The 25,357-nt window shown below is 36.8% G+C and overlaps 1 protein-coding gene across 1 annotated transcript in view; it reads left to right on the top strand.

Annotated features, from left to right (window-relative positions):
- Positions 1–609: 609 nt before the first annotated feature.
- Positions 610–25,357, top strand: part of LOC134744170 (phospholipid-transporting ATPase ABCA1-like) — a 42,320-nt gene continuing 17,572 nt past the window's right edge. Inside the window, exons 1-15 of the mRNA XM_063677880.1 lie at positions 610–773; positions 1,064–1,293; positions 3,554–3,813; positions 5,250–5,423; positions 11,765–12,009; positions 12,453–12,563; positions 13,162–13,303; positions 14,502–14,681; positions 20,242–20,454; positions 21,613–21,707; positions 21,867–21,999; positions 22,347–22,576; positions 22,970–23,135; positions 23,532–23,765; positions 24,697–24,838. Of these exons, the coding sequence (XP_063533950.1) occupies positions 1,082–1,293; positions 3,554–3,813; positions 5,250–5,423; positions 11,765–12,009; positions 12,453–12,563; positions 13,162–13,303; positions 14,502–14,681; positions 20,242–20,454; positions 21,613–21,707; positions 21,867–21,999; positions 22,347–22,576; positions 22,970–23,135; positions 23,532–23,765; positions 24,697–24,838 (2,537 nt within the window). The 5' untranslated portion in view covers positions 610–773; positions 1,064–1,081. The remainder of the gene's footprint in view (positions 774–1,063; positions 1,294–3,553; positions 3,814–5,249; positions 5,424–11,764; positions 12,010–12,452; positions 12,564–13,161; positions 13,304–14,501; positions 14,682–20,241; positions 20,455–21,612; positions 21,708–21,866; positions 22,000–22,346; positions 22,577–22,969; positions 23,136–23,531; positions 23,766–24,696; positions 24,839–25,357) is intronic.

Raw genomic sequence — 25,357 nt, 5'->3', positions numbered from 1 at the left:
GTTAGAGGGAGTAAGAGATATTCTGACCACACCAAGGTCGCGGTGCGGTGCGGTAGTCTGTTATGACTTTAAGGCCCGACGGTGCGCGAATTGTGGCGGGAAGCTGCGAACGCGAGTGTGGAGTACGCGTCGCAGATCTGCGAAATCGACTCCGCACTCGCGTTCGCGGCTTCGCGCCGCGATTTGCGCACGAGTGTGGAGGAGGCTTCGATAGTTGAAACAGAGAAATATATAATGTTGTCAGGAATGTTAAAACGTGTTTTTAATTTTGTCACATTGCGTATGTTCTGTCACTCACGGTCGTGTATGGATATTATACTACTCTTTGGTGTATGGTCTAGGTACTTCGGTGTATGGTGGCGCCGCCTATTTACTGTTTTTTGATGGACACTTTTCATATATAGAGATCTTCCTCCATTTACTTCTACACTCCATACCCTCGGCTGTCATCTGCAAATGACAGTGTCACTGTCACTGTCAATGTCAAACGGAGCTAGGAGCTAGTTGTGTGATGTCATGGGAGTGGCGGAACATGAGAAGGAAAATTAAACTGCGGGAAATTGCTAGCTAGATTAGTTAGTATAGTACGTAGGTGCAGTGAAGTATACGCGTAGTGCGGTTTTATTGTGAGGTTGCGATGATCAAGTGCGTGCATATATAGCTCATCAGTCCCACATGTTATTAAAATGAATATTACGCAAATAAAACATTTTCTTACAGAAACCGTAGTGTAGGTAAATCTCAATATGAATTTCTATTTATTAATTTGAGAGGTAAGTGAATATAGTATTGGGGTATTGTTCTAGTCTATAATTATTTCAAACTTATGTACTATCTGTTACTTACCACATTTTTTTTTTAATGATATAGGTATATATTTGTGGTATTTCTTTTTACTGGTCCTATAGACCAGACTTAGATTATTTATATTTTTACGTGAGTGCACATAGCATTGCAATATTCTTCTATACCATATTGAAACAAAAAGTCACACCAAAATTATTTTGATATCAGTAAAGAAAAGATTAGTACTTATTTTTTATTATATTCCATTTTATTTAAGGCACAGAAATTGGAGGTAATGGGGGCATTTCAAAAATTAAAACTTTTGGTATGGAAGAACTTCCTCCTTCAGAAGAGACATAAATTTCAAACATTGTTTGAAATTGCTTCGCCTGTGATATTTTCACTATTTTTAATTTTAATAAGATGTCTTGTGGATCCAAAAGAAAAACCGGAAATTTCTTATACATCATTTCAACCAATGTATTATAATGCTAGTGGAAGAGACATGTAAGTATTTTGAGAAAAATAATAGAGTATTATAATATAATACTAATTACTGTGTTAAACATAAGTTTTTATTTTGCTTTAAAAGGATACTCAATAATAATAACAAAAGGGTTCTACAAGACATTAAAGCTCTACAAAGGGCATCTACATGTTGGATGTATATCCCCACGCAAGCGGGTACACTACATAATTCCGAAAAACGTTATGCCGAATTTCAGAATACCGAATTTTATTATTCCGATTTTTAAATGCTCGACCTATCAAAATTCCTACTGTCGTAATTACGAATGATGAAAATCACGAAAATGTATATTTCCGAAAAGCCGAAAAGCCGGATTTTGTAAATTCCGAACCACATAATTCCGATTATAACAATTCCGATGGTGACAAACACCGAAATGACAATTACGATTTTTGAAATCACGAATTCCGAATTGCTATTATTCCGAAATTTTAAACTCCGAACCACATAATTCCGATTATAACAATTCCGACAGTGAAAAAAGCCGAATTTTACATTTACGATTTTTGAAATCACGAATTCCGAATTGCCATTATTCCGAATTTTATAATTCCGAATTGACGTTATTCCCATTTTAAATATCCCAATTTTTAAATTTCCGAATAACGATATTCCGAATATATTGTTAAAATTCGTTTTCTTGAGGGTCGCAGTTCTAATCTAACCTAATCCACTTTTCTGGCAACAGTTCGTTTTCTTGGGGGTTGCAGTTCTAACCTAACCCACTTCTGACAACAGTTCGTTTTCTTGGGGGTCGCAGTTCAAACCTAACCTAACCCACTTCTGGCAACAGTTCGTTTACTTGGGGGTCACAGTTCCAACCTAACCTAACCCACTTCTGGCAAGAGTTCGTTTGTTTCGGGGTCGCAGTTATAACCTAACCTAACCTAACCCACTTATCTGGCAACAGTTCGTTTTCTTGGAGGTCGAATCTCCGAATCCGAATTCATTTATACCGAATTTTTATGCCAAAAATATTTTTTGCCGAATTTAAGAATGCCGAATTTAACGTGATGCGGCACGACAGGCTCCCGTATTAATTACTAAAACGTGAGTCTTCATTTGAATATCACGAATTTCATTTTTCCGACCTTACAAAAGACCGAATTTCTGAATACCGAATTACTCAAACGAAATGTGTCTTCATTTGAATATCACGAATTTCATTTTTCCGACATTACAAAAGACCTAATTTCTGAATACCGAATTACTCAAACGAAACGTGTCTTCATTTGAATATCACGAATTTCATATTTCCGACCTTACAAAAGACCGAATTTCTGAATTCCGAATTATCTTATTTCCGATCGGACAATGGTTTTTCGGAATTTAAGAATTCGGAAAAACATTTTTTCGGAAAAGTGTCAAGACGGAACTTTAAGCTTTCGGTAAAATGACAATCGGATTTAAAATTTTCGGAAATAGCATTCGTGATTTTCTTCCATCGTGTTTTTAAAAATCGTAATTTTGATATTTCGGACTTATAAAAACTCGGGATTATGAAAATCGTGCTTATGAAATTCGGAAAAACATATTTCGGAATTATTGGGTGTTCCCCACGCAAGCTTATCAAAAGACTGGGATTTATAGGCCCGTGAAATCAAAATGGAGATACAATAACAAGAGTATTTATATTCTGTATACTCTCTTAGTGACTGATTATTTTGCTATAGTTTGAGAGGTTCTTTTTTGAGGCTTTTTTTTTAAAACCTTATAGTAACTGCATAAGGTACCTTTTAATATAGAAAGCCACATATAATACATTTTTAAGCAGATATAAACTGTATAGCAATCTAGGTTAATTATTAGTAGTTGAGAATTGGCAGATGGTTTCAATACTACCCTACTTTAAAAGCAATAACTCTAGTATTAATGTTATTGAAGTATTTACATTAAGAATTTAAAATAAAATATATATAAATTATCTGGAAATTGTTTATTATTAACCGAGTTAATAATAAACAAATACTCCTTATCTTGACACACCCTGTATATGTTGAATATAATAATTCATTATATATAACTGTATATATCTTGTATGTAAATAAAGAGTTAAAAAAATCATTCATACATATTAATTTGTACAATCTCTGAACTCTTACTTAATATAAAATCAAAGTTACTCTGAACAATCTCTTACCTTTTCACATGTAGTTTGCAAGTAGTAGAAATAAGATATATGTAGGTGTAGGTACATGTTTTTTTTTTTTCAAAGTTAGTTGAAATATTTTTCCCCAGTGGTAATATCACAACAGTAAAACAACAAGGCACCCTAGCATTTTCACCTGAAGGTGCATTACCAAGGAAAGCACTAAAGGATGCTTTAGAATTTGTAGCAATGGAGAACCTTAGTGGTCTACTTGCACTCCTGTTTGATCCTAAAATGCTGCCAGAACCTAAGGGATTTAAGGATGCTAAAAGTATGGAGATAGCTCTAACCCAGCCAAATGCCATGAAATCTATTCTTACTGGAGTACAATTTGAGGATAACATGGCCAGTAAGTATACACATTTACTTTTGTATTTTTTAAATTCACATATGTTCAGTAGGTATTTTACAACATAATTTTCCCACATGGGTAGAAATTAATCAATTTCACAAGATTCAAATAATATAAAGAAATTCCAAATCCAATAAGGCGCATATGGTGGATATAATTGCTGTCCTCGGGTGTAGTCTCGGTAGCTAAATTGGCAGAGCATGGGCATGGGATCCAGTGTCGTGAGTTCGAGTCTCGCCCGAGACAGTGAATTTTCCACTTTTAATTTAATAGTAACCAACAACGTTTTGATGCTTTATCCTAAAACCTGGTAGGGACACACCTGGCTACGCGCCTGGACTCGCTGTCAAGAAAAACTACCCACATCTAGTAGTACTCTGCGAACGATACGGAATTTGCTATCTAATTGTAAAGCCCATATTTGTATCATTTTGCCGTATCGTATCTCCAAAGCGTATCGTGATATTCGTGATCGTTAGTGTGGACGCAAAAAAAATCGTGATCATGCTGCGCGTTTTTGCTTCTACAGTAGCGATCACGATACGCGACACGATAAGGCAAAATAATACAAATGTGGACCCAGCCTTACGAGACTTGCGAGTTGAGATGTAGATATAACTAAGATGGAGTGGCCACGTCTGTCGCATGGATGACTGTAGACTCCCTAAATCCGTTTTCTATTCGGACCTCAAGGATGGGAAACGTAGCCACGGGGGGCAGTTTCTGCGGTATAAAGACGTTCTCAAGCGCCATCTCAAAGCTTGCGACATCCCATCTGAGTTAAGAGACCGGAATGGCGCAATAAGGTAAGAGAAGTTGTAGCTACTTTCGAAGAAGCTCGACTTGAACACCTGGACCAAAAGCGCCTTCAACGGAAGTCTCGACCTAAGCCGTCCTACGCATATACTTATAATGAACAAGGGAAGCATTATTGTACACAGTGCGACCGGATATTTAAAACAAAGTTCGGTTTTGCAAGCCATATACGTGCTCATCAGAGGAGTTTGTAAAGGTCGCCGTTGTCGCACACGACATGGACGACTATATATAGGTATAACACGTCTGCAGTGAACGCCACTCTCTCGCTCTACACCTATACTTGTAATACAAACCTGAACTGCCATAATGACAACCATTTTCAACTTTTTGTTTTAGCATATCATAAAGCATCAAAACGGTCATTAGTCTCAGACGTGTTTCAGTCAATACGACCTCATAAAGAAATTGGACGGAGTTATGCACAAACGTTGTTAAAACCTACAAGCATTTGTCATTAAATTAAAATAGACCTTAAGTCAAAAACAACAGTCATTCATTTCAATTACATTTTATTGTGAGTCCCACTGTGAATAACCATTAAAAATCGGTTCGCGATGATTTACGAACCAGCAATAACAGGTTCAAACCAGCATTAATTAAACTGTATCTTTTAGACGCCACTAAATGGCCCGAGAATGTCGTGATCACGATACGATTCCCCGCCACAATGAGGACGCCGATGGTCGACAACCCTATAAGGCTAAGTTGGAGGACGAATCTCTTGTTCCCTTTGATTACAAAACCTGGCCCGCGAGACCCTGACGACAAATATGGCGGAAAAACACCAGGTATTTGATTTTAAATCACAGTTTTTTTTACTAATACGTGCACAATATGTATGTATTTAAAAAAATTAGCTTACCTACAATAGTCGAATATGACCTGTTACGAACCATTTTAAATTAATTATGAGGCTTCGCGATACCTATTTGATGAAGAACTACTCTGTAATATTTATGTAGATGAAAACCGGCCAAGTGCGAGTCGGACTCATACCTCATCACCCCAAGGGTTCAGTAATCACATTTTCTACAAAATTTCACCGTGTTCAATTTAAATTTGCAAAAGCGGTGCAAATAAAAACAAATTTAACTTATTAGTACTTATTCGAACAAGTGCTTCTTTCTTATTAAATTCCAAGCTTTGGGGGCAATTTTTCCTGCTACAGCCTTTCAAGTTTCAACTCTATCGGTCCAGTAGCATTGGAGCAAATGTGCAACCACATTTTTTCTAACTTATACTATTCCGTGTTTTTATGAATTAAATAAGGTTGGGATTATTCACCCATCTACTGGATATAACAAGTAACATATAACCTTTTCTGTCTAACGCCGCCCTAAATACCTGTATCTTATTAAAGCGATCAAGTTACGCTTAGGGGAAAGTGGGGTAATTGTAATCACAAACGCAGATGTCACTAATTGAATCATTTTGCCGTCGTTTCTGTGTTTATCTGCGTATTAAGAGCCAACAGGAGTGGTCATTTCTCCATACAAACGTACTCGACTGTTTCCTCCGTGGTTTTTGAAGCTAGAGCAATGATTTTTTCAACACAGATTAATATTGTCAATATCTGTGTCGGTGTGTTTTGCTTTTTTTGATATTTTTGTTTTTTAAGGCGCTAGAGCCCTTCACACATGGCCAAAAATGGCCTCACTGACTATGCCGCAATGAGAGGCGTGGTATTCAAAACTGGTATCAATTAGCCAAAAAATCAAAACAGTCCGACACAGACAATTTCATAATCATTTAGATTTCCAAATTTGGTTACGATTGGTTAAGTTTTGGAGGAGGAAACAGTCGAGTACAAAACCTCGATTTTTGAGATTTTTACGCAGGATTTTTCGCCTAAGCTGCAGTTGTTCTTATCGCACTAATTTTAGGGGCGGGGTCAAGTTTCTAAATATGTACACAGACAGAAAAGTGATGGGCAATAGTCGACATTAAATGTCGATAATCTAGTGATGTGATAAGATCGATAAACCTTTTCAAAGTCGCGATTTGCCTCTTAGTAGGCGAAGTAAGTAAAGTGAGTATGCACTTTGGCCTCAGGGGATATCGTTTAACACTATTTATTATTCCTTGGTTCATACAAAGCTGAGCTGACGCACTAGCTACGAGATTAAGTCCTGGTAACCCGCGAAAAAGGGAGGGGAAAAGTCGGCTTCTGCGGTCCAGTTTGCCTCTATTTCTACATATCTGTTGCTATGAGATCAAATTTGGTATAATTATTGTGTAAATTAGGGACGAATAATTTATTTTAGAAATAATAGTTTCACATTTTCATACACAAATCTGAATATATGAACGAAACATTAGAATCATATATAATTTTTGGTCACTGATTTGCTCTTTAGAAGCAAATTGTGGTGATTTGCACTAAAAATTAATTACACAATTTAGTCCATTTATTCGTTATTTAGAAAAGTATCAGTTCTAAGTACGTATTCATACATTTGATTGTAAAAAGAATTAGTAATACTTTGGTTAAAATATTGTTTTATATTTTACAATTTTCACTATTATTCTAAAATTTATTTTAAATAAAGTATTACTTTTATTAAATCGTTTATGACGTGATCTTATTAAGTATGTATATGAAAAGGGCTCCACGAGGCGAAATACTTTTTAGTCCAATTATTTTCTTTTTTTTTATTTACAACAAAGACGAAAGTTCGAGAAAAATGTGGTTACTTAATAATTGCCTAACTTGTTGAAAAAATAACTTTACATACTATCAACTTATAACCGTAGTATATTCCATGATATGTTTTAAATGCACCATATTTTTTTCTAATTTTTAAAAGAATATTTAATACCTTTAAAATAATATCTGTCTGTCTGTCTGACTGTCTGTCAATCTATCTGTCAGTCTGTCACCAGGCTGTATCTCATGAACCGTGATAGCTAGACAGTTGCAATTTTTACAGATGATGTATTTCTGTTGCCGCTATAACAAGAAATACTAAAAACAGAATAAAATAAATATTTAAGTGGGGCTCCCCAAACAACAAACGTGATTTTTTGCTGTTTTTTGCGTAATGGTACGTTTTTTGAACTTTTTTATGTGGGAATGCTTCGAATACATTTTTCTAGACATCATTCCGAATCTAATGAGGTATCATACGTATTTTTAGGAGTTAGTATCTCTATTAGTGGCAGCCGTACAAGCCCAATTTCAAAGAAAAACCGCAAATGGATGTACAAGTTAGCCGTTTGGCACACGCATACTGAGGTCAAAATAAAATTTTTGACCCGCAGTTCCTAAAAAAATCCCTTAGGAAGGGTGTGCTACAACATTTTTTTTTGTATGGAAAAAAACATTTTTTTTTTTCAAAATCCTATCGTGTGTGGTATCATACGAAAGGGCTTTTTGAGGCGATTCTAAAAGTATACCAAATCATTACATTTTAGCCATTTTTTTTTGTAAATTAAAACAAATAGAATTTTCAAAACATACCAAGTTTGGGGTCAAGTTAAAGGGTTAAAGAGGTATTTCCCGTTGGATATATGGATATTACGTATCCTTGTATGATTAATATGTACCGTATCTGCAGTACAGTTCCATAAGTCTCGTAAAATAGGTATTGAAGTAGAACGGCCGGTCCGGGCCGTAGCAACTACGCTCGCATTCCATTGCTAATTGTTCTGTTTATAAGTTATTGATGTACCCGACAAAAAAAAAACAAAAAAAAGTGTTTTTTGTTTAATTTAGTTTAATTTGTATACTTTTAGTTTAAGTCATATATGTTAATACAGTATTAAGTTATTTGTTATAGGTTAAGTGTGCGCTCACCGATAAAATGTATTTTGCGTGAAAAAACAATTAATTCTCGTGTAAGTGAATATTATGTATTCTTATGAGAAAATAAAGATCTTTAAACCTAACTGTGTCACTTTGTATTTAAAAAAAAAAACTAAATAAAATTATTTTTAAAATTCCTTTTTTTGGGTTAGATATGAGGAAATCACGTATCATTTTTGGTATATTGTACAAAAAAAATCAGCCATATCGTATCTGGAGGAGCCCAAACTTGGTATATTTTGAAAATTCTTTTTGTTTCAATTTAAGAAAAATGGCTAAAATGTAATGATGTGATATATTTTCAGAATCGCTACAAAAAGCCCTTTCGTATGATAGATAAGAGAAGAATACGATAGGTTTAAAAAAAAAAGTTTTTTTATACAAAAAAAAAGATTTTTTATACAAAAAAAAGTTTCAGCACTCCCCTCCCAAGGGATTTTTTTTTAGGAACTGCGGGTCGATAATTTTGTTTTGACCTCTAGTATACGTGTACCAAACGGCTAACCTGTACATCGATTTGCGGTTTTTTAATGCGAACAGCTTACACTATATTTTTAACCACCTTGAACGTTTTGTAGACTAGACTATTGTCCCAAATTGGGGTTTCTTATTCATTCCGACCAGGATTAGGAGCTCTTCAAACATACCTATTTTAATCAAAATCTGACTCATAAATAAAAAACGGACCATTAATAAAACTGTATAATTACATCAACGTAAGAAATATCTCATGTCACATGTTTCTTTGTTATGATAATTTTATCTAACCTGAGGCTTTCTTTTTTTCTAATCAACGAAGCCGGAGAGCGACAAATTTGTTTTTCATCACACTTGCTCGAAAAGATCTTATTTCATGCAGGTGTACTGAAGGGAAAACAAAAGGCCTATATTGTTCCCGCGGGAGTTATAGCTTTCTTTTTTTAATTAGATATGTCACTAATTCATACGAAGTACGAACCAAGTAAGTTATAAGTAAAATACTTTGTTTAAAGTATAAGGGTGTGTAAGGGAGTTTTACTTCTAAAATATTGACAATTATAATTTAGTATTTTTGTTTATAATATTTAATTGGATTAGTTTAATAGCCGTTTAAAATATTTTTACACAAAATTTTCAATCGTGGCTGAATGCCGAAGGTCTGTGCCTTAGATGCCTAACCTGTCAAGAAATGACAATATGGCGGACGAATATTTGAAATGTCACCGTATTTTATAATTATTTCCCTGAAAATTTAGTTTTTCATCACAAGTGTAACGAAAACCATTGTGTGTAACTCCGGGGGTAAGAATATTGTAAACTCCTCCTTTACAAAATCTCACTTACCCCCCTCGTTGCACAATGTAGGTACTAATAGCACAGCGTGTCGAAAGTTGATACTTTCCGCACGGAAACGAGAAAAGAAATGATTGTTTTTTTACTCTCCTGTAAAAGTCAAAATGTTATTTGGATTGCAGGTTGTAGAAGGATATTGAATTCAGCTACCTAAAATCAAGAAGTTAAATCACAATAACAGGAAATAAGTAAACGCTCAGTGGTGGTAGCGAGCTAAGCTAACAGAAAAAGTTTGTAAGAACTAGCTATAGCCTATGATATGCCTATATAGCGGGCCGCGACCGCGACGCGACTTGCAGGCATAAGGTCCATGAGCGCAAATGACGTGCGCGTCTGTGTGCGTGCACCACACACACGGGGATATGGCGGCGCCGCCCCCGTCAGCGCGACGGAGATAATCAGTTTGAAATCTCAAAATTGAGAATTCGCTCAGCTCCTGTTGGCTCTTAAGTATTTAAAAAAACCTGAAAATAAACGTTGTCAGTGTTTTCACATGAGATTTGATTTACTATTTTTTTTACATGTTTAATTCCCTCCGGCCGTTTTGGCAACCAAGTTTCGCAACCAGTTGTTGAAAAAGAAGTAATAATCCTGTTACGCAACTAGTTGCCCAAAAAGAAAATCTATTCCTGAACCAAAACTAGCGTAGATGACAGTGGAGTTTCACAACCAGTACTGTTTCTTAAAAAAAACGGGGCTCCTATTTCTGTGCGGTTTGCGCTTCGGGCATCTGAAGCTACCTAACGAACCTAACCTACCTACCTATTGATTTAGTGTGACATGACAGTGTGAAAACATTACACTTTGTGGAAAAAAGCGTAGGTAGGTAGGTACGTTAGGTTCGTTAGGTAGCTTCAGATGCCCGAAGGGCAAACCGCCCAGAAATAAGAACCCCGCGAGGCGTTCTAAGTGTCTGGGACTTATTCTTCATTGGCAACTGGATGTCAAACAGGAATAGATTTTCTTTTTTGGCAACTAGTTGCGTAACTAGATGATTAATTCCTTTTTGACAACTGGTTGCGAAACTTGGTTGCCAAAACGGCCGGAGGGGTTTAATTAGTGGTACATGGGATACAATTAGGGCTCAAAGGATATTTAGGTATGTAATCTTTTTCATTGCTCGTAATTACCTGAAGTAGTGAATAGGTAATAATAAAAATGAGTACCTAATATATCACTTTTCCTATTCTGTTTTAACATTAAGATAACATAGGGCCTAAACGGTTTGTATGAAAGGTATATCGTATAAAGATGATAATAACAAAAATATGATGCTTACTCCTTTTACTATCCTTTTTAGGGGTCCGTACCCAAAGGGTAAAAACGGGACCCTATTACTAAAACTTCGCTGTCCGCCCGTCTGTCCGTCTGTCACCAGGCTGTATCTCATGAACCGTGATAGCTAGACAGTTGAAATTTTCACAGATAATGTATTTCTGTTGCCGCTATAACAAAAAATACTAAAAGCAGAATAAAATAAATATTTAAGTGGGGCTCCCATACAACAAACGTGATTTTATTGCCGTTTTTTGCGTAATGGTACGGAACCCTTCGTGCGCGAGTCCGACTTTTTTAAATAAAGTTGTAAAAGTACATTATACCTACTACTATCTTATTGTTCCGAAATACCCCTCTCTCCCCTGCTAGTTTCAAGGTTGTTTACTGTTATTTACCTACAACTACTTTATGTAATGTCGCCTTGCTATAGTTCGACAATTTCAAAAAGAAAAATCAGATTACGATTACGACCACGCTAAGTTTGCACTGACTTGGTAGTGACAATGCATTATATATCCCATAGGAGCGCCATACTTGACGTAGCACTTGGCAGGAAAACATAGCGTTGTCCGTATTAATGTGAACACTGAACCTGAAATTGTTACATCAGTCCACACTATATGTATAACCATAAAGTTCACATTTGAATACCTAAAGTCCTACAGTCGCGTGTTTCGTTATGTCAACGACTAAACCATATAAAATGTTTAACAGGCTATTCTCTAGAGATGTTCTTAGCAGTCCAACACGCAGTGTCACAGGCCGTAATAAAAGAAAAGTTAGGGAAGTCCTTGGACACTAAAGTATTACTGCAGCGATTTCCTCAGTTAGCCTACAGAGATGACCAGCTGTTGATCGCCCTTGAGAAGTTTATCTCCATGATAATAATGCTGTGCTTCGCGTATACATTTGTAAATACTGTGAGAGTTGTGACTTCTGAAAAGGAGCTGCAATTAAAGGTAAGTCGCAAGTTTAAGGCCTGTGCACACCGGATGCAACGTGCAGGTGCGCATTGTAATATACAGATCCTTATGAGAGATGCCACACTGACTGCGTGACGTTTGCGTGCACCGTGCACGGCTCCAACATTTTAGCGCACGCGCACGTGCTCTTCTGCGCGCACACAGCTGGTGTGCGCTGGCCTTTATTGATTCAACTTTATTGTTATCTTATCTTGCAATTTTCTGATAATTAGAAATCTGGGATTTTTCTTGCACGCGATTTGAAACGCGAGCTTGGTAAGTATTGCCATTAATCACTTTAATGTAAAGACTACCTACTGCTTTACTGCTATGATATTTTTAGCAAAGATTTTTATCATACTATGTAAACTTAGGTTAATATTAACATAGCTTAACATGGTAGTAGTAAATTTTAAACTTTTAATGTGTTTTTGATTCAGGAAACAATGACAATAATGGGCTTGCCTTCTTGGCTGCATTGGCTGGCATGGTTCATCAAGCAATTTTCATTCGTTCTCATTTCTGTAATTCTTATGGTGATTTTATTGAAGGTAAATGGTAGAGTTAGTTAAGTGCGACTCGGGTATTGCGGTATTAATATTTAAAAAAAGCTATGTTGTCCAAGGTAGTTTGAGTTTTTATTAATATTTCAATCCGACTAAGGAATGAGGATAGGAGGCAATAAAAAGACCGTTAAAATAATATTTGTTAACCCATTCAGCGCTAATCGCTACACGTTGCCGTTTTGCCTCTACGAACCATTTTCGCTACATAACGGGGAACCGTTATCGGCTACGACCGTAGCTAAGCGGTGAATGTGTTAAAATCTGTGAGCATTATACCAGAGTGTCGCTTACTATACATCAGGTGCATTATCTAGCACTCTCCTTTATTTGCTCCAGTTACTTGCAGGCTATAGGTACCACCACAGGCGAGTAACTGTGTATTAAGTTTGAGCATATATGGCTCGCGCACGTAACTGTGCCTTTTTGTGCTCCAGCTACATGCACCGTGTATAATGACCATTTGCGTACTTTTTTATATATTTTTTACGTTTGTCCAAGATATCCGCGTCGCACTGATGCTTACATGATGCACAATCAATTTATTTAAATGATTTGGAATATTATAGTTATGTTTTGTTTCTAGATACCATTTAACTCCACCGAAACTGGAATCCGTTACTCGGTGCTCACGTTCACGCCTTGGTCGGTGCTTTTCTTTTTCATGGTGCTATTCGTCATCGCTTCATTAGCATTTTCTTTTATGGTCAGCGTGTTCTTCACTAGAGGTAAAATGCACTTTAGATTAATTTACTTATTTACACATGACCAAAACAAAACACCTAAAGCAAAAGATACATAAGTAAGAGTGACTGAAGTTACGTTGCCAGTCGACCCTTAGGGCCGATACAGACGGACTGTCGACTGCAAATTAACGAAAACAAGTCATTCTTTTAAGTATAAAAAAAGTTTACGTGATGGGACGGGGACTGTTAATAGAAATCAGCAAACTTTCGTGTCGTATGTGTTTACTTGGATAATATTTATTTTGCAAATAGTTGCGGTGTACCGAGACATTGGAATTATATTTTTATTAATGATTCCAAATTGTTATGATGGCAAATAGCAAATCATAAAATAGACTAAAATCACCTACATTCCCTCTAATTTTGAAACTCGATTAAATTATATACACGGTGCCCATGAGGAAATGGAAAACGTTAAACAGCGTATTCCTGACTATATTTAAAGTTAAAAATGTCATATAATGTTAGCTGGATTCGGCTTTGTTTTTGCAAAATATCCATTTTTGTGTAAAAAAGTTTAAGTAAATCACCAGTATAAAACACCTTGTTGACGTATTAACCGTCAGAATATTTGAATATTTTCTGTCAAGTCGCCCTAAGGCACTTTTATAATAGAGAAGCAAACGTTATGTATTTATTATGTATGAAAATTTATAAAAATTAAAAAAGCATAATTCGACTTTGGCCCATATAACATTTATTACTCCTTATGACCCCAGGAATGCGTGGTTCAATTTTTTCCCTTTCCTCATGGGCACCGTGTATGTATGATACACCAAAGCATAGAAATATCTAAGACATTTTCCAAATATCATTTGGTTCGTCACCAGATAATACCCTAGACTTATATTGACCGGAATACAGACCGTGATTACAGTGACACCCGTCACCCGTGAACAAGATGCATGTAACTGCGTCGAAATATCGGGAGCTCAAAAACAATACAAAAGATAATCACGGTCTATATCCCGGTCAATATAAGTGTAGTGAAACTAACCGTGAATCATTCAAAACTCAAATAATACCCATTCAGACCTGCAAACTTAAAACACAGACACCTAGAAATGCCTCAACTCCCACAGATGTTCGTAGATTAATTACTAAATCGATGGACCTTGTACTTTTCTTTATGCCCGCTCATTAGTCATTACCAATCATTATACAAGTCATTCTGTTGCAGCTAATACCGCTGCGTCATTCATGGGGCTGGCTTGGTTTACCACATACTCGGTGTATATGCTCACGCAAATTATTTACGAGGATGTTCACTGGTTTAAAAAGATGATGTTAAGTTTAATTTCGAATGCGGCGATGGGGTTCGCCTTTCAGATGCTTGTTACTTGTGAGGGCACTTCAAGAGGTAATGTATCGCTTTATGTAAAACCGACCTTTATATACCTAGTACATTCAACAGCAGAATGTTCAAAACTACCTTAAAATACTTTTACAGCAACATAAGTAAGAGCGTGTGCATATTTACGTTTAGATGGTTCTGCTGCTGAATTTTCGTTGATTATTGTCCATGACATTTGTAAATTATTCTTATTAATTCCATTGGCCTCATACATGCATGCATACATATGTGTACTGATTATTACATGTCATCGTAGATACGTCTACAAGTATATGACGCTGTAGGCTTAGGCTAACTACATAAAAAAATACATCGAATTTTAAGTAAAATTCGCTCACATAAATAAGTCAAATAGGTGAAGGCCTGAAGGGGTGATATAAATTGTAGATATATTTCATAATAAATACGCAGCTTTTTGCATTTTCCCACCGCCCCAACAACATGTGATGCGTGTGTACAAACTTAGCGACGATCAACCTTATCTCGTTGGAATAAGGTCTGATTTGAACTTGTAGTCATTAATAGGCATAATAATTACTCTATGACCGAAGTCCATCTGGCCTGAATTCTCATGGGTACTCAGTGCGGACGAGCGTTCCACTCGAATCTCCTAGTATGGCGCTTATCACACTTAGCTCTGATGCGTGCGTTTCGCACGGCCCTCCGATGTTTGAGCGAGGCAACTCAGGCAACGCTTATGCGAGTATTTATATATAGATTATTATAGCGACACCCCTTTCGCATATCGGAGCGACGTGCGAATCGGATCCAGTGTGCTAAGAGCCTAACACACTGTGGCAATATAAAAAGTTGAACCACCCATAAAGACTAAGACAGCCTCCGAATTCGACAGCTGATGTAGATGGCGCTTTTCGTCTCCATACTTATGCGGTAACTGTGTTTGTCAAAAGTTGACGTTTGACAATCCAGTGAGCACCAAACATGGCGTGCCATAGTACACCGTCATGTACTTCAGCTGTAAAACCAAGTGGCACGATTTTTTCCAGGGATGTTGCGAATATTCGCATCCGCATCCGCAACCGCGGAACTTCCACATTATTTTAAACATCCGCATCCGCATAAAATCGATGCGGAGCTTAATGCGGATGCGGATGTGGAACAGGTAGGTACAGGAACGTCTTAGCGGCGGCGTAAGTGCTAGGTAATTTCGTCATTAGCCAATAGGAATCTCGTTCGTTTTTGTGATTCGTCGATCGAGCACTTTAGCCTATGACGGACAGCGACAAGAAGTGAAAAGTTTGTTTTATTTGGACTTTAGTATAGTAATGCGATAGTGGGGCACCTATATTCTTGTTTAAATACTAAAAATGTTTTAATAAAAATTACTAAAGAGTAATATTCCACGTTATTTATGTGCCTAATCTCGACATCCGCATCCGCGGATGTGAGCCTTTAAAAATCCGCATCCGCGGATGTCAAAAAATCGGCATCCGCAACATCCCTGATTTTTTCTTACTGTACACCTCTTCTACAGTCAGAAACTCTGGCCTGCAAACCGCTCAATAACGATGAGTTGATAGCTCTAACATGTCGTGTCATTCTTTAATACACCCACATTCGGTGTATCGGAAACGAATCAGTTTATTGTGCATTCTAAACATGTAATAGCTATTTCAATTCAGGGGCCAAGTACCTATTGGGGAATCATTTATGTTAGTTTGCTTTTTATAAAGTTAATTTCACTGCAATTTTAGACAGAAAATCAATTTAAAATATAATAAAAAGAAAAAAAAAATGATGCTTGTCATTTTTAGTTAAAAAAATCAGCAAAACAATAAAATGTAAGGCAGGAATTGACCACTATAGTGTCGGGTGAGAATACGTTTGTGCCATACGCCACTTACATTGTTTTGCAGGAGAGCGATAAGATGCAAAAAAAATATTTTTCGAAAAGTTTTACATTTAGGAAATATTGAACTTAATATTGTCTTCGGTTACCGCGATAGTTACTCATGAAATAAAACTAAGAAAACGGATTTTGTCAGGGGGGTCACGGACAGGATCAGCCACATCTTGAAGCGTGCTTCTATAAAAACATATTTCAAGCCAATGAAGAAGATGTCACAATTCCTGAGGCCTGTAAAATGCAATACCCCTCTACAGATTGCAGGAGTGTACAGGCTGGACTGTGAGTGTGGCCTATCATATGTCGGGCAGACGAAACGGAGCATTTCCACTCGGGTGAAGGAACACATAGCTGATGTCAAGCACCGTCGACCTAGGTCTGCAGTCTGTGAGCATGTCATGGATAAAGCCGATCACTCAATCAAGTTTGATAAGCCTCTAGTTCTTGCCAAGGAGAAGCGATACATACCCAGAATGCTGCGCGAGGCCATTGAGATTAAGAAATATCCAAACTTTAATAGGGAAGATTGCTTTTCTCTACCACCAGCTTGGGATCCTGTAGTCCATCTGATAAAGGAGCCAGCGAGACATAGACTGTGAGACCTTAGTGTTGGATGATGCTGGACATTCTGATGTTTTGAAAAGATGTGTCCCGCCGAGTTTGTTGCCGGTCCCATATTGGGATACCCTCCTACAATTTAGGAGGGAATTAAATCTTCTCGGGTCCGTGGTGTAGGGTTGGAGCCGGCGTAGTTTTTATCGCGTATATATATATCTTTACTTTAAAATAATTGTAGTGTATAACTAGCCTTATGAACCGATTTTGCATGTACAACCAGCCTTAAAGTTTGTAGTCTATGATTGTTCATTATTTTAATATGTGGGTATTTTTGCACTTTGAAATTTTTCCTCAGTCACCCGTTGACCACGAACGCTGTAAAGGGTTCGAAACGTCGGGATGTATTATAAATTCAATATACGCGATATAATCCGTTTTCATAGTTTTATTTCATGAGTAACTATCGCGGTAACCGAAGACAATATAACATCAGATATAATTCTGATGTCAGTGTTCGAATTGGTCTGTCAGTCGGATCTTCTTCAGGTCAACGATTTATGTTCAAAATACTGAGCGGCCTTGCTTCGCGTTTTTGTTGTTGCCTTGTTACTAAGCAACTAAGTAAATTGGTGTGTTTTATTTACTAAGAATCATCATATGAAAACGCAAACTACTCAATCAAACCAAGACATGAGCAAAGCTTTGCTTGTTTTCATTTTTGGGAAGGCGCTAGCCAAAATGGCAAACACGGAACCCTTGTAGTTTCGTCATGTCAGTCTGTACATTTGTCACAAGCATTTAATTTGCTGAGAAAACACCTTCAAGGTGTAGGTATCTACTTATTAATTATTAAAAATGTATATTTTGTCAGAAACATAGTTTCGATAAACTTCTTCGGGTGATCAAACCATAGGTTTTCAAGGGTCCATCCACATATTACGTCACAGCAACAGTTGGGGGGGTCATGCCACGTATGGCAGTACGTAGTAACGACTTTTCTATGGAAAAGTGTGACAAGGGGGGTCTAAAAATAGAAATATTTTGAGATGTAATTAATGGACGACTCCTAATAATAATTTCACCGCATCGCTATTCGATAAAATGTACTTATTCAATAGATAATTTCAACGAATAGGTTGTTTTTATGCTTAACAGGTATTTAATAGTTATTTGTTATACAAGGGTGCAAAGTTGTATTTTACCCGTGAGTGTGGAATTGAAACACGAGAAGTAAAATACATTTGCACCCGTGTGTAACACAAAACTTTTCACCTCACTATAGCGAGGAAAGTGCAACATCCATAGGCGTTAGATCATCTTCATCACTGGAATCACTTATTTTCTAGTATGTAAGTTTATCACGAAATAAATGATTTATGATTTTTTTACGATATTATAACAAAAAACTCTGGAAATTCTGTATTTTTGTTGACAATGTTGACATTTCTGACGCATGAAATGTCAATGATGCGTTTTGAAATTGCATCGACTCAACTTGTACGTTCAGAATTATATTTAACATCATTGTTAAAAAACAAACGTTTCATATGGAACTTTAAGGTTTATGACATAAAATCATTAAATAAAGCTAAATTTGGTATTATTTATTAGATTCTCAAACCATTTGTTGAATGATAATTAATATCGAACGAACCATTATTATGAGCGTTTTACGTTTTGTTATCTGTCAAGCTACTTAAACACGCTCCATCCAAGGTCAAATTACTTTCCCCACTAGTGGATAAAATGCGTTTTCCCCGCTTGTTTTAAAGGATAAAAGACAACTTTCCGAGTTTCCGTTTAGTGAGGGGAAAAGTATTTTTCCTCTCACTAGCTCGGAAAGTTGTCTTTTATCCTTTAAAACAAGCGGGGAAAAACGCATTTTATCCACTAGTGGGGAAAGTAATTTGACCTTGGATGGAGCATGTTGAAGTAGCTTGACAGATAACAAAACGTAAAACGCTCATAATAATGATTCGTTTGATATTAATAAATATTAATCAAATCTAATCAAAAATACCAAATTTAGCTTTATTTAATGATTTTATGTCATAAACCTTAAAGTTCCATAAGAAACGTTTGTTTTTTAATAATGATGTTAAATATAATTCTGAACGCACAAGTTGAGTCGATGCAATTTCAAAAAGCATCATTGACATTTCATACGTCAGAAATGTCAACATTGTCAACAAAATTTTTACTTAAAAACTTCTCACGTAAAAATACAGAATTTCCAGAGTTTTTTGTTATAATATCGTAAAAAAATAAGTGATTTCAGTGATGAAGATGATCTAACGCCTGTGGATGTTGCACTTTCCTCGCTATAGTGAGGTGAAAAGTTTTGTGTTACACACGGGTGCAAATGTATTTTACTTCTCGTGTGTTGAAACACTTGCTACGCTCAGGATTCTATTTTAGAACCACTCGCTTCGCTCGTGGTTCAACTATAGAATCCTTTCGCTTGCTCGTGTTTCAATTCCACACTCGCGGGTAAAATACAACTTTGCACCCTTGTATAACAAATAACTATAATTGACCCTGATCAGTAGCTATTAGCTATTAACTATTAACTATGGAAGAAGGTAATTATGACGCGTTTGCATAGATAAATACCTACGATACCTACTGTTAGGTACCTACCTGTAGCTCTACTTATATATACATGATTATATTGTTCTGAAGTTACTGCTATTATGCTATAAGGTGGTTTTTATCTGAATCAAAAGCATTACTTTAATTAAATTAACATAACTCCGATGTGTCTTAATCTCAAAATATATTTTTAAATCCTCCGTGTTTTCCTCCGTGGACACTAAATACGCCAAAAGGTACATATTTTCTGTAATTCACCCATATGAATGTACCCCTCTGTCCGTCTGTGTACGGAGCTGATGGAATTTACGCGAAATTTCTGATACGTAGCTACTTATTTTTATCGATTTGTGTGAAATAGGTAAATTTATTTGTAAAGCAGGCAGGCAGTTGAAATAACTGATAATGCCTGTATCCATATCCTGTAACTTATTTTAGTTTTTCTATTTAGCAAAGAGTTATTGACGATTTTTTTTGTTACAATTACCCGCCTTTTCCGTCTATTTTATTGTGTACATGATATTAACATCTTCTTATTTATTTATCCAGGTTTACAGTGGAACGAATTCTTCAAACCTATATCTTATCACGACAACTTCATGCCTGGTCATGTGGCCATAATGTTGGTCCTGGACACAATATTGTATATGCTGATTGCTATGTACGTTGAAAAAATAATACCGGGGCGATATGGAGTGCCCCTGCCGTGGTATTTTCCTTTTACGAAAAGTTTTTGGGTGCCAAATAAAATCAAAATTGCAGGTAAGAGCATTTTTGTACAGATACCATGTGTGTAAAATTTTACTGTTTTACATCAATCAATGCATATTATAAAACAAAGTCCCTCGCAGCGTCTGTCTGTATGTGTATCTGTATGTTCGCGATAAACTCAAAAACTACGGAACGGATGTTCTCCCATCTCCCCCGCCTCAGTTATAGGTAGAGTTGTGCCGTTCCCGGTAACATTCCCTATTTTGTATGGGGAATGTTACCAAGAACGGCACAACTCTAGTTATAGGTAATACTTATTGAGATTTAGAGAGCGCCCATACACATCAACAGTATATGTATATATTTGCATACAAACTTCTATGCTACCTTTTCTCTGCAGCTACCTGTACATGAAACTTTCAACATCATTTTAAATCTAAATTTCATATATTCATACTATTTTTATCTGTGTGAGTGATTTCATTCATTTCATTCACCACTTTATAAATGGCGAGACATCATTACGTACATACCTAAAGCAGATCGTACTTAAACTTCCATACATTCAGAAATCTTTTGGCATTACCCGCATTACCGTTGTAAATCAGTATCTATATGTGGAAGATTAATACCACAGTCTACTAAGAATTGAAGTTTTATTTGTTTCATCGAGATCCTGACCTGCACGGTGGCTACACCTTTAAAAGAGAAATCCACTTCACCTACGAGGGCTACGGGCTTTATTGGTACCCATAAAACAGACCCATTTTCTTTAAACCTCTGAGTGCCTGGCTATTGTAAAGGACAGACTAACTTATACAAGAATAGCACTCTTCAAGTTCATGATTTAACGTTTCAATAATAAATCAGACATCAATTTCGTGGGCTGACATTGAATGCCGAAGCGTGTGTCAAGCCGTTTATTCATAAATTGTGTAGATGTTCATTACAAACAGTACCTGAAGTACGAAAACTTTGATGTGTTCATTTTCGGAGTATAGCGGCAATGGCGATCTTCAACGTTCAGAATTACATATAATAAGCCGTACAAAAATTTGATGATTTTGTAGATATCTCATAAATAAAGTTCAAACCAAACACGCTTTATGAAAAAAAATCGTTTAGCCTTGATATTGATTTAATTATACAAAGCTATTAATTCTCGTCTGACACAAACATAAGTGATGAAAATAAATATTTACTTTTCAGATCTTGCTAATAATTCAGATGCAGAATATAAAAATGCGTTGCTGAAAGTGGTTCATGACGAAGAGCCAGATGCAATACCCGCAGTCAATATTAAAGTAAGTGATGCGATTGTTGCTTACGGTTCCTGAGATACAGACAGACCTATTTTTACCCTTTGGGTACGGAATCCTAAAAATAAGCAATTATGCAATTCAAATAAACCATCACAGAATCAAAGAGTCAATTTATTCAAGTGACTTTATTTTTACTTTCAGAATCTTACAAAAATTTATAGAGGACGCAAAAAAGCAGTAGACAATTTAAATTTGCGAATATACGAAAATGAAATCACTGTATTATTAGGACATAATGGAGCTGGGAAAACAACAACGATATCTATGCTGACAGGTAGGTAAATACTAAAATCTCTTCACAAAATACAAACAATTCAAGTATAGCTACTAACAACAAACACCAAGAAACAAAGTATGAAACGTGTTCACAACGAATATGTTAGATAATAAGAGAAGACTCTTATTGTTGTTTATTTATGCAGAGCCTAGGTAGTCTCCCATTGCTAACCACGCCTTTTAGATTCCTACCACTATATTTTATCATCGTCGACAAACTGATCATTGGTAATGTTTATTGCAACGAATAAAGTTCTCCCAATCCTCAAAAACCGTGTTGGCGTTTGTACAGTGCATGCGCCAAATCCAGACGCATTTTAATTTAATCTCTGAATTTACGAACAGGTACCGTGCCACCAACATCAGGAACGGCGACAGTAAGCGGCTTTAACATCGTCACAGAGACGGAGCAGGCGCGCAAGTCGCTCGGCATCTGTCCGCAACACAACGTGCTGTTCCCGGACCTAACGGTCGAGGAGCACCTCATATTTTACTCCCGGTTAAAAGGAGTGTTGCCGAGTCAGTTAGATAGCGAAGTTGATCATTTTGTTAAGCTGTTGGAGTTGGAAGACAAGGTAGGTTTAGATTTGTATTTCTTGAAAATAATACATACTTACTAATAAAGTTTAAGATATCGCAAGCGAGGGACGGTTACTCGATGAATTTGTCTCATAAACTGTAACTTCAAACTAAATTAATTGATTAATTTCAATAATTAAACAGGAAAAATTAATCCAAACTAGCTGTCTGATCTGAGAATTAGAATTACTAAAATCTTCCCAATATATTCTTAAGCTATTCTAAAATATAAGCAACTAGCGGTTAAATATTATCGCAACGTGAAATTAGTCGGTTTCTGTAACGCAACTTCAGAGCTAACGATGAGCCAAATGAATGGGTACATTTGCGCTATTGACACATTGTCATTCCTGCCAAAAATATCTGCATTAACCAATTATTTTCAACAGAAAGACGCACTATCAAGTAATCTATCAGGCGGACAGAAACGTCGCCTCTCAGTCGGGGCCGCAATGTGCGGAAAGTCCCGGGTTGTCCTACTAGACGAACCCACTTCGGGCCTTGACCCGGCCGCCAGGCGGGGATTATGGGACCTCTTGCTCAAAGAAAAGAAAGGTCAGTATTTTCCTGTATACCTATTTGGGAAATTTAAAACGGTTACTTGTTACCTTTTGTAGGTACTGAAATCATCTACAATGATTTGTTTAAATTTGAACTTTAATGGGAGTCTATAGAGTTGAATATTTTAACTGCCGTATATGGCTTCGTTTACACTAAGGGATTATTCCCCATAGTCAGAAAGGCACTTTCACCCTGAAATACCTATATCCTAGTGACTAGAAACTAGTCAATAGTTAAGTCCTAGCTGCGTAAATCGTACTCTTAAAACAAACATCTACTAGAGGATTTACCCCCATTTCTATTTTTAGTCTTGTTCCAAATGACCTTACTTATAGAAAACTCCAGTACTGCACGCGTTTTAATCAACTCAATTATATAATCTTCTAAAAGGTCGCACCATAATCCTCACAACACATTTCATGGATGAGGCGGACGTCCTAGGCGACCGTATCGCCATCATGGCCGGTGGTAAACTACAGTGCAACGGCACGCCATACTTCCTCAAGAAACATTACGGCATCGGCTACAAATTGACCATTGTTAAGGCCGAGCACTGCAACGTCGACAATGTGACGAGTTTCTTCAACCAGTATATACCGGATATTAAGGAAAACTCTAACATAGGTAATACATTTATCTATTTTTAATACAGTTGCTCAAAAAGTGGTACTTTTTGTGGCTGCGTAGCGTGCGAGAAGCTCAATTTCTCGAACTAGTGCTTTTTACTTTTTAGTTCCAAACTATACTTTCGAAACGCAGTTAAAATTGAATTTAGCGCGGAGCAGGTACCAGGGCCTCATGAGTTATGAGGAGGTGTCGTTGACCAACCCGCGCCGGGCCCGCGGCGGCCGCGGCCGGGGCGCGCACGAGTATGAAGGTATCGCGGGCTGCGGCAGCTCGCGTATCTTAGCTGTATAGGTACTTTTGGTTTTGGTTTGGTTTGGTGGTATGATTCTACTAATGATATATTAATTTATTATTTTTTCGCAATTGTATTAAAAAACGTCGTTTACAACACGTGTGAAATGTCTTTTTACAAAGCGAGTGGCAAGATACCTCGGTACTAGTGGTAAAAAGACATTCTTTTCACACTACTTGTAAAATGTACTATTCTTTCATGAATCTAGTATAACTGGATCGGGCATGAGGGGTGGGGAGAAATGACCGATGGTGGGCTACAAATCTTCTCGACCAATCATATTGTCGCATTGCGTATATTATGTCCCTCACGGGCGCACGCGTATAGCTCATCTATGTAATGCTAGGTCTATTTCTTTGCTTTAGTCAGTAACATGTGAAATACATTCGTTCTATACAGTATAGAACGGATTTCTCTAACTTACACGTGTAGCCTTGAGATCTAGTGCCGGTATACTGACTCGGCTATGAGCAAACTAATTAAAGTGACTATACATTTTTTCTGTAGAATGCGTAATCATGTTATTTAATTTACCTAAGCTGATACCTAAGATTATAAATATTATAATCTTAAATTTACAATGAATATTACCGGTCGATTTCTAATAATATTCTAGGTATCATGTAAACATTTCAGGTTCCGAATTAACGTATATCCTACCAAACGAAAACGTTAGCAAGTTCCCTGGAATGCTGAAAAAATTTGAAGAGAGAAGAGAGGCTTTGCATGTTTCCAGCTACGGTCTTTCGGTCACCAGCCTTGAAGAAGTTTTTATGAAGTAAGTTGTAGTTCGTTTTACCAATTTTTAAATCATCATTAACGTAAGAGTTATTCTCTGTTATGCGAGGGCAACAAATCAAAGGATGATCAGAACGATCCCTAAAAATTAGTCTTCAGCATCTGATCCCTTGAAAGCAGTATGCTTTCAACGCCGCGGAGGATGTTAACGCCTCGTCTTTGTTCGGGCATCTTCGGGAGCCGTCGCCGACGCAATGCATGGTGCGGGGCGCGGGGCAGCGGGGCCGCCAACGGCCATTCTCTCAGCAATCTTGCGACGGACGGTCGGATTATAACACCTCTGTATCACCAAGTTATATTATACGTGCATGTTTTGGACTATGAGTGTCATTTAGCTCACCTCATCCACGACCCCAAGATCTTCTCGTCCACCCCTACATGCGTGCACAATGACATATATATAATTTTAATTGTATACATGTTATATTACTTAAACTAGTACTTAAAAAAAATGTTTTCGTGTAACAATCTGTTAATTAAGGAAGAGCGGTGTTGCCCA

This window comes from Cydia strobilella, chromosome 9 (assembly GCF_947568885.1).
Source record: "Cydia strobilella chromosome 9, ilCydStro3.1, whole genome shotgun sequence".
NCBI classification, from domain to species: Eukaryota; Metazoa; Arthropoda; class Insecta; order Lepidoptera; family Tortricidae; genus Cydia; species Cydia strobilella.
This window is presented reverse-complemented; position numbering and strand designations above follow the sequence as displayed.